Raw genomic sequence first — 10989 nt, 5'->3', positions numbered from 1 at the left:
TAAAAGAGTAAGTAAAATAGAGGTTATTTTGTGGGATTTTTGATAAAAAGTTTCATCCCAAACTTCCTTTTGATGATTAAATTAAATGTTTCTCTTTTGGCTAAATTATTTTTTTTATCGCCGAGCATGATATAGATGTATTTTACTGGACTGGCAAGCGCAACCGCAGCCGAATTTGATTGATTATGCGGAAAATACGGCCTATATTTTGATTTTTTCATTGAGCTGCATGTGTGTCTCAGCTTGCAGCTTGGATTCTTGAATAAATTGGAAGCAGCAACAATTCACATGCTCTGGTAGCTAGTACCAGCATTTTAGACCTTTCCCACTTAAACCTGTCAATAAGGTGTTAGACAAAAATCTGCTCTTTCTACACTTGATACTGTGGGAAATGCGGATGTCTCGTAAGGAGAGAAGTGAGCTATTCCTTTGTTAGGAGCAACTTTCAGCTCCTTTTCGAATGCAGTAACCTGCGTCTTTGATCTTCTTTTCTTAGTTGTTTATCTTATTATGAGCAAAAAAGCCTTTTGCCCTTAGCGGCTTAATATAACTAAATAGCAAATTATGAGTCCCGTTTCTGGCATTCGTGACATTTCCATCCAGCTTAGCTTAAACTTCGTTGAGGAGAGGTGGGGTCTGGTGGTAATAGCTAGAATCAATCGTTTTTTGCTATAAGTTCTGTAAAATCTTGTTGCCATGTTGACAGACATACCTTAGTCATTTGGGCCAATAGATGAGACAAATGCTCACTGTCCAAGCCCAATTTTTCTATTTTCGTTTTCAGCAACTTTCAGATTTATAACCTGAGGCATGTATATGCACCTGTGAATTACTTGTGGACGAAAGTTCGTTGGCTTCATTTATGCATACATAGATGAGCATTCCAAGATCTTTAGCTGTTTCTGCTTGACGTGATTAAACCTCATTGTTTAGAATTGATACAGTTCCAACAAATGCAGGTAGAATGACGGCGCTGCAGAAGGGAACTTGGATATGCAAACGTGACAATGAGTGCCATGAAAATGAGCATATAGATAAATTTGTGCAGGATGAACTGCAAAGGATAAGCAAGAAAGATAAGCTTCTTAACCAAAATGAGAGACACAAGAAAAACAGTAAATCTGTATGGAAAGAAGAAAAAAAAGTATGAAATGGAGAGATTTTGACAGTAAAATTTGCGTAAAGTCACAGATTGAAGACCAAAAATACTGTTCTTAATTATATACTGTGTTTAGAACCAAAGTACCATGGAGAAGCATAAGAAAGATAAATAAAGCTAGGGTGGACATAGTCGATTTGTATGAATTTGTGGCACCTGCTTAGCAAATCCAGGTAAATGCCTTAATCAACGCATACAAGATTAGGAAACATCATTATGCGAGTGTTTTTAATCTATTGTTAGGTGTCATATCTCAAGGCATGTTATCATGGAAAGGGAAGCTAGATGTCTCTCACCGGCTGATATTAGGCAGCTGTCCATGAATCACAAGTATCATCAACTAGTTTTATAGTTTTACTATTTCCAAGGTGATGTGGTTCTTATCACTCACTCATTCACCAGGAGCCATGTTTATAGGATAATCTTGTGCTGCTCAAAGTAGTGGGCAGTCGTCGAGTTGTCATTAACACGGTGAAATGCCGTAGGCTCGGTGAAACGTCAATCTTTCTCACACAGGCGTGTGATGATAGTGGCAAGTTAGATTTTATCTTAGCTCTTTATTAAAGGGCACTTTTATTAAACAACCACCTAGCACCACGTACATACTCCGACTGCGGTGATAAGGACTGTTGGCGATTGTGGAAGTGAGGAAGGATTTTGGCCTAATTGCATGCGTGTACTTGTGAGACGTCTCCGTGTGCACTGAAACTTTTGGTTTGGCATAATACATCTGTTCCATATTTTCATAATTTGACATGGTGAATTAAAAGGAAATGGAGCCCTCAACGCTCTAATGGATTGAGAATGAGCTATCCTAATCACAGTTTTTCTGGACTATCAATTTAAAATAGCCGAGTTATATAAATTGTGAATTTTGTAGTTAACATGTTAGTGTCTAAAAAAATATAATGGCACACCATAGTAGGCGATGCTTCTATGTAGTAATTGTATTGTTTTAATGTACCTCTCAGGGAGGAGGCAACCTGGAAATTCGAATCTGGTGAGAAGGTCGCCGCCTTCCGTGCCCAGTTGTGATTGCGCTTCTTCCCCTCCCTAAAAGTTGTACTTTTCCTCCTAATCTTTCTTCCCTTATAAATATGTCAAAATCATAACAACCGGGCTGTTCTACGAACACTGGGAACAAGGAAGAGGAGACCGGTGAGTCTCGCCCTACATTTAATTCAGAGAGGAGATGCTTTTCTCACTTTATGACGGTCATTTACTCTTGGAATGATGAGAGCTTGTAGCTAACCAAAATAATGCTGAGACTGAACATAATTTTTTTGAATATAGTTTATTAAGTATTTTATCCATTTTTTGTAGTAATATGTTTAAATTTGAATTTAAATGGGGTATTACTAGAAAAACCTATTTCCTCTCCCTGCTTATACAAATAATTGTGTTCTTATTGTGCATGCCTTCCAATCTCTTTTTAGACGACTACCAGAAATATAATGAAAGGAAACAAGCTTTATAAACATTTCTTACGCCTGTTAATTCTGACCAAAATCGGCGTAAAAAGAGTAAACACATTTAATTCGAATGATATTGTTAAAATAAGCAAGTTACACATACTTTTGCTTGTCATCTAGACCGTTCATACTATGGTTTGTTGGTTCAATAACCTTACCGAAAATTATTGAGTAGAAACGATCTGGAGCCAATTTGACCTTTTGGTGATGAGTTAGACCGAAAATACGCCACAAGTTCATTTTGTGATGAATATACTTACGTGGAGAATCCATTGGTCATACTTGAAGAAAACAATGGTTATTGGTTCTGTCTCTAGGTCATCTGCGACCATAAAATCCATGACGAAGGCTCACAAAATCTAAAGTTGAAGTAATGTGATACTTGGGATGACATCAGCAACATAATGACTAAGGCGACTATGTGCTAAAGTACATGAGGCATCATGAGGCGTTAATTATTTGCATTAAGTAAATCAAAATCTCTTCTATTCAAAAAGTCCTTAATCTGGTATTAACCGAATTGTATTATTTTCTTCTCGACAAATTCGCTGCTCAAGTCACACATTTGTTACACGAGCTTCTTATCCCTCTGTGATAGTTGGTTGCTTCAAATTGTGCCTTATACAGAGTTATTGAGTTCCAAGAAAGAAATCTGCTCCAAGTGTTCATGATCCGGGATTGTTTGCATTTTTGATGTAAATCCTCCTCTGTGTGCCCTTATAGTCGAACTTTCCCGAGGATTTGATAAAGAACGTTTTTATCAAGTGTTTTGATGAAGCTTACATTTTGAGACTTGTAGCAGTCTACAAACCGTCTAGGTGCTCTTGAGGTAATAATGCTCAGTTTAAGGGAGGCTACAGAAGATTGCACATGTCAGGTGTGCGTCTCTGACCGAAATTCAGCTGAAATTGGTGACCGCTTTCACCGCATGATCTCATAGTTGGGTCAGTTTAGTGAAAATTATTTTTTGATTTATACTTCCTTCAAGATGCTGTATAAGGAGTATACAAAAGTACTTACTCTCCTGTCGTCGTGGCAAGTCCATCTTCATACCCGACTAAATAAATATTTACGTTATCGAAATTTTCCACGATCTTTAGTCATAAGGTTGTAATGTCATTGGTTGAACAAACCCAAAAACTGAAGATTTAATTTGCAATAATGAAGGATTGTCATAAAGGAAAAGTTTGAATGAGAAGTTTTTAAAGCAACCAATTTTATGAGTGAATTTCTGCAACGATGAATAATTATTTAAGTGAAACGAAAAGACCTAAAATGGCTTAATTGTGATAAGTAGTAGTACTTTAGAATCGACCAATCATCAAAAAGTAGAGAAAATATTATACGAAAATACTTTTACGAATTAGATTTACAAAGCATTAAAACGGTTGGGCAGTAGCAAGGTGGATTAGTTATCAATCATTTTTTCCCAACATGCCACGTATGAGCCCTCTTTGGCCTTGATAAATTGCTCAATTTCATGACTGATTTCCATAAAAGATGGTCGCCGTTCTGGATTCTCGTCCCAGCAGGATCTCATAATAGCATACACTGCTTCATCACACTCAAAGCCGTAACTTCGTGGCGAAGAAAGGCGTCCACCCTCCAAAAGAAACCTCAGCAATTGGGGATTATCATATTCTGGAATAAAATTGAGACGAAAACTCAGATAGAATGCGATAGCGAAACAACTTTGTGTGTTGAAAGTAAGTAATTTAAATTGTTTAATATAATCTACCCTCAAAAGGCACTTTTCCATAAGTTAGAACTTCGAACATAACGACGCCGAAGGACCAAACATCAGCTTTAGTATTTGGCTGGTAACCACGCCTCATTGCCTCTAAGGCCGTCCACCGAACTGGAATAGTATCTCAAAAAAAAAAACAAAAAATGCATGGTTTATCAGTTAACTAAACAAGTTGCATGTCTTTGGCCATTTATTACTAACGCTCAAGTACCTTGGTAAGGATATGCAACATCATGATAACCATATGCAAGCTCTATTCACACTAAGAATGATTGTTCGATGCAACGCAATCAAGACATCTCTTCCCTAGATTGAAAGCATAGTATGCTAGCTGGGAACCCGAAACTTGGACTACCTTTTCTTAAATCTGAATGTGAAGACTAGGGGAAACCCATTAATATGCCTCCATTTGGCGACTGATGAGATCCTTGCAATAGTCTATTTATTCTTAGTAGGACTTGTTTTTCATGCAACACTAACTTATCCATGTTTAGAATGAAGTCACAAACAACTTCGATTAGGACATTTAATGTATTAAAGTCGACTATCTATTTGCACCAGAAAATTGTGCAACTAGTCACCACAGTCTGATAAAGAATGTGCCATGTGTGTGAATTGCTCTTATTTTCTTATTTGAGTCCGGTTTCGCAAATATGCAACTCGTTCTTCATCACTTTTTAGTAACTGATCACCAAAGGATTGGTTGGGTCGACAACAATGGTGCAGATGTAGGCTGGTTGTAGTCCAACCATATTTGCTTTTTTGGTTTTTGATCATTAGTTGAAGTGACCTAAATTAGCTGCTCTGAAGTGACGCACTTTCATCTAAGACTTTGGCTGCATGTATGTTAATGCAGTACTAAAGGCGACGGAAGTTCAAGCCACTTTGCAATGGGTAGGTGTGATGTTTCTCTGATACGTAGAGTAAGAAAAAACTCAAACTTACCTTTTTTAAGAGTCTGATTGAAATCCAGGATTTTGGTTAATCCAAAGTCGGCGATCTTCACAGAACCATCCTCATCAACAAGCACGTTGGCTGCTCGTAGATCTCTGTGCACCACTCCTACTTTCTCTAGGTACACCATACCCTTCACGATCTAGACGTCCAGCCAACAGATAAAAAAATATAGGTCTATCATTTCTGACTGGCCGACCGACCTACTGACTGACCCAACGCGTGTGTACCGTTAGAGGGTCTTCGCTTTATACGGGACGTAAGTTCTTATTGAAGAAATTTATGCAGTTGTAGCAATGGCAAGGTAATCTCACTTTAAAATATATGTGATAAAGAATTATTCAACTACCTCCCCCTAGAATTAAAAAGTCCCCATCTCAAGCGCCCTCTATTGTCGAAATTGGTCGAATTCGCCTCCCAAAACAATAGCGAATGTGAGATGTTAGAGCAGTTTAGCTTGTGAGATTCGTGAATGTGCTTAAAGTAGTCACGCAATGATCATGCACCAAGTTGACGTATAAAGTACGTCAAATGAACAGATCGTGTGGGAGGAGTGCCCCTGTAATTTTAGCTGGCTGATTCAACGCATCTTAAGACAACTTTGTAACTGCTACGGTCGAAAAGTGGCGATGACAAAAGCAAAATAACAAGATGAGAATCACCCCAATATTTATGAGTCACATGAGTTTCTCCAACGTATATCTGCGGCGCATCTGCCATTACTGTCCTCGTCTGTATAAATTATCAGATTAAAATAGATTTATCCGAGGTTTGACAATTTTTCCCCACAAATATATACGTGCCTGTCTAGTAGTGCGTGCACATGTGCGTAATCTGCATGGCATCGATGTCTGCTACCGTCACTTTAGTACTTACCCCACAGTTGTGATACTTACAAAAGGCATTTGCCATGAGATTACTTACTGCAGTGCTTAGGCTTACTCGCTATATATCCTACCTCTGTGAAATTTATGTGCAGTGGTGTAACCATTCCACGTGTATACCACAATTTTGCAATATTTAACTTATAAAACCCCCTATCTGCATTGCCCTACTATGTAAATTGTTAGTCCAGAGATACGACCAATAATGGCAAGAAGATAGATTCGTTTAATCATTCAGACAGCCTATTGCTAACTAAATGGAGTAATAAAGATATTTTTCGCACAATTTTCTATGCACAAGGTGTTAGAAGGCAAAGGTTCAGTAAAAGTGCCCTTCAGTAAGGCCTCAGGATGGAGTCCGGTTTTCCATTATCATCATGTGTGTGAGGGAAATGTGCTCCAATGACTACCCACTAGATGCCCGTTACTTTGAGCAACGCAAGACTTTCCAATTTACACTGATCCTTATGGTTGACTGAATGATGGGAAGTAAATCACCTTGTCAGGTGTTTAAAATCACAAAACTGGTTGGTTATACATGTGAGTTGACGTTAGTTTTTTAGTATCTGCAATGCGTGCCATCCTGCTTCCATTCTAAGGACGTCAGAGAGCAAATAAGTAGAGGGTGAGGCTGATGCGTACTACGATTTGAAAGTGTTTCGTCATACAAGCCGATTCAGCCTCCTAGTATCACTGTTTAAAAACTTGGACCATCCATTTGTAAACCTTTTGGCAGTTAAGAGCCAAAAATCAGGACCTACTCTTCTTTTTCATCTGATTTATGTTGTTAGGCAAGATAAGAAGTGGCAAAAATGTTTGGAACTTCCTACTACTTACTGTGTGGTAAGGGGCGGTTTGTGCTGTGCAAGAAGGTGAAATGGGAAAAGGGTAAGAGGGTGATAGTGGACACTAACCTGATCAATAATGCTGATGAGTTGGCGATATTCGAGGCGGTGTCCCTCGGGAGTCCTAAGGTAGTCTAGAAGAGCACCATTGGCCATAAACTCGGTAATGATGAGGACTCGTTTATCGGGTGTGTCACAGCAGAAGCCGAGAAAGCGCAAGATACGTTGATGTGAAAGCTTGTGCATCACCTCTGCCTCCGCACGGAAGGCTTGGTCGTTCTCACTGATGAGGCTCTTCTTCACTGCTACTTCCATGCTGAGTATATGACCCAGGTAGACCACACCAAAGTTGCCTCTTCCCAGCTCCTTCTCTAGCTTTAAGTCATCATAGTGGATAAAGCAATCCTCAAAGCTCAACGGTGGCAAAACTCTTCGTGGACGCGCTTCAATCAGACCCACCTCACCGTCGATGGATTCTGCTATGGGAGAGAAAAAGAGTGGAAAGGGGGAGAGAATTGCTGAAAAAAATGGTCCATTTCAATCACATTCCCCCACTTTCCAATAGAACGTGTCGGGTATAATAATGAAACATAATTACCGAATGCCATTCATTATTCCTGCAAAAAGCGTCTTCCGTCACTCCTTCTAGCTAGTGACAGGGAGAAAACAAGCTGCCGACTGCCGTTACAAACAAGATTTTGCAAAAAGATGACAGAACTATGCTGATATATATAGAAACGATATTCTGACCATTTTTGTGGCTCCTTTCAAGGCTATTACGATGGTGAACTTTCATTCTGAGGTGGATATTTCGTGTCCAGTGCTTTGTTTACATAAATTTTGAACTACGAAAAGAAATATATATATGTGGACTCTAAATGATTACCTACTCTCATTGCACTACCTAGTCGCCGGCGATTTTTACAACACCAAATATTCCGCATGTGTCCATACTCGATGATGCAGATTTTCTGTTAATCGAAATGTTTACTAGCCAGAATTTCTCAACCAAAGCATCAAATGATGTTATACAAGGTGAATTGGGTCCATCCGAAACCAATATGGAAGAATTAATCTTGCTTATTTTTGCAAATAATTCATGGCATCACAAACGATAACAATCAAAGGTGTGCTCGCTCGACCTCAAAAAAGTTGTAATTTTACATGCAAAGTTGCTAAATATAGACAAAACTATCATTTTGGTTCGGATAATCAGACTTGCCTTTCCTAAGGCCGTAGTATGGAACAAATACCAATGATAATTTTGATAGAAGCTATTATATATTGCAGGCTTTAAAGATATAATGACTGAATGGCATTGGAATAGGTAAATAATTACCCAACTTTGCATTGCGATTAAGTACTTTACTTACTTAAAGACCGTGGAAGGGGATACAATGCACCTTTTAAAATGAAACCGGATCACGTAATGATATTTCCAGATAAACACCAAAATTGAACAGCAAAATGACATTTAGACAATATTGAATCTAAAAACAAAATCAGTTATGACATTTAAGTACGTTAAAGACTTTCTAGTCCATGGAAATCCCAAAGCTGTATTTTATAAGGAATACTAAATCACCCTTAAAAATTTAAAAGAAATCTTTGATACGTATTGTATAGAGAGAAAAATCAACACCAACAAGTCTTCATTTGATTCCAAACACAGCAAAAAGTAAAAGTGGATTAATAAGTTCTCTCTTTTGGATATGCTCATCCATTCAAAGGCCCATACAGTTATGACACAGAACCCCTAGATGTGATACGGTTGCATACAAGAGCTCTATAAAGTGAGTGCAAAGCTCAAAAAGTATTTGCAGCGATGGCTTTTGGAGCGGTGCCTCGTATTCCAAATGTAGCATCACCCATCATACCTAGTCAAAATCAGTACCCTCTAGTACGGCTTGTTTAAAATGATTCCAAAATTGCACTAGCTTGATTTAACGACAATAAAGCGCGACATAACTTCCCAATGCTGCAAACTTGGCCAATATTTAATGGTAAAAATAAAGGTAATTTTATTTCGGGGTTGGGAAAATTATTGCAGGTAGTTTAAATAAAATCATGTAAGCTTGAAGCACTGCCGAATTCCAAATTATACTTTAAAGAGATTAATGGGATATGCAGATTACCAGGCAAGTAAGTCTTGTCCACTTTAACATGAGAAGTGAGTCCTATGCAAGAGCGAAATCTAATAAGCTTTCGTGTACTAAATTAATCATTAGCATGCTTGGGCTACATTCATCATTAGATCATATTAGCAGGTGTATCTAAAGCTAATCCACAAAATGTTGGTGAAGCATTACAAAAAATTCTATATTTCATATCCTGCATTCATTCAAATTCAAAAATATTTGTCTAGGCCTTTATGGCATTAGTTTTGTCTTCCTATTTTTAAATATAGCGACTTACAATGGTAGTACCTGATCATTTCTTCTAAAGAAGGAAACTGAATACTCGAACAGAGGTAAAAACTCTTTGCTTTTTCGTCAAAATAAACTCGAAAATGCTTAATTTTGACTCCATTAGCCCGAACGGAAAGGGAATATGGGTTGTCGGCACCTGAAAATGGCAATACAGACATAAAAGCATGGCAATTTCATTGGTTTGATTTAACGTAAGGAGAATCCCTTGAGACAAATGGGAACATCCATAAAAACCTTATTTTACTTATTTGTTGCCTTTTAATTCTTAAATCTAAATAATTGAGAGTGTATTTTAGAATTTTATAACACATCGTGACTATTTTGTAAAACGTACTACAATTAATGGCTTTTGTCATTTGCTCAACAAAATGAATACGGATAGGTTTATTTTGTCACTAGTTACAAAGTTTTCTAAAAAAATTAAAAATTTCGCTAGCTTTAAAAATGATTTTTCAACCTTCTAAAACATTTCAAAATTGCAAAAGGGAGATTTGAGAAAGCACTTACTCCCACATGGTCTAAGGATATAAGTGCCGGGTTGGACTCCGGGCATAAGAAGCTTGCGTTCTGCACTTATACGATCAATATCAAACCAGGCTTCGGAAACAATTGACAGGGACTTATTAGATGTGACATGGCTGAAAGGAATAAGGCCTTGCCGTTTTGTTGGTAAATTAGATGCCATCCGCCGATCATGCGAAGTTTCAACCACATTAAGAAGGTCACCGACGATGAAGCTAGGTGTAGCAGATTGTGTGGTTGTGCATTTGTAAAGAGCTGTAGTCGTAAATGAGTTCGAAGATTCTTTTGGTTGGGAACATGGTGGTTTCAGATCTTCATGCAGATTCGAAGACCATCTGGGTGCTTGCGGTGGATAAGTTTGCGGAGGTACATCTTTGCCTTCGTTTCGTTTACGCAGCTTATGAATAATTTTGTGATAAAACATTTTTGGTGGCTAAAAAATACAAGTCCATATAATTTATAGATTTACCTAAAGTTGGTTTAGGAATTAACAAAAGCAAGGATGTAAAAGTTGGTGTAAGGTTTATGATGTCCAAAAACGAGCTCCCCAGTCTTTATGGATCTGAATAGAGGCATAATGATACGCAGCCTTATTTACCGGTTCCTTTACAAACTACTAAGGGCAAAACTCTACTCATGCTGTTTTGCGCTATTATCTTATCGGAGGGGATAGCCATATTAGTCAAGCAAGCAAAACCTTGCTGATAAGCGCTACGTCAGAATCCTAAAAACTAGAGGCATTGCTATAATGGCGTAAGCCTGAAATTAAAAATACACACGCGTTATCCAAAAAACAGTAGACTAATATAAGAACACTAAAACACACTTGTTGAAATCTCGACGAAGCTCAACAACCTTGAGAAACATCCATTTAGTGAATATAAACTAGAAAAGGGTCTAAAAACCCTTAACATTAAGGATCAATGTCTTTTAAGAGCAAAAATTGCAATAAAGACCCTTTGAAAGCATTTACTTCC

The 10989-nt window shown here is 37.9% G+C and overlaps 1 protein-coding gene across 1 annotated transcript; it reads right to left on the bottom strand. All coding sequences in view use genetic code 11, as the record gives it.

Moving 5' to 3' along the window:
* Nucleotides 1-4039: 4039 nt before the first annotated feature.
* Nucleotides 4040-10436, bottom strand: EGR_09097 (Tyrosine-protein kinase Lck; the record flags this gene model as incomplete). Its single annotated transcript, XM_024498346.1, has 6 exons — nucleotides 4040-4272; nucleotides 4370-4501; nucleotides 5324-5474; nucleotides 7131-7579; nucleotides 9477-9626; nucleotides 9998-10436. 6 exons carry the CDS (start codon nucleotides 10434-10436, stop codon nucleotides 4040-4042), a joined length of 1554 nt encoding a protein of 517 aa, XP_024347255.1.
* Between the last annotated feature and the right edge of the window lie 553 nt (nucleotides 10437-10989).

The sequence above is a fragment of the Echinococcus granulosus genome (genome assembly GCF_000524195.1).
Source record: "Echinococcus granulosus chromosome Unknown EG_S00131, whole genome shotgun sequence".
Classification (NCBI taxonomy): Eukaryota; Metazoa; Platyhelminthes; class Cestoda; order Cyclophyllidea; family Taeniidae; genus Echinococcus; species Echinococcus granulosus.
Note: the sequence above shows the minus strand (reverse complement) of the source record. Positions and strands in the feature narration are given on the sequence as shown.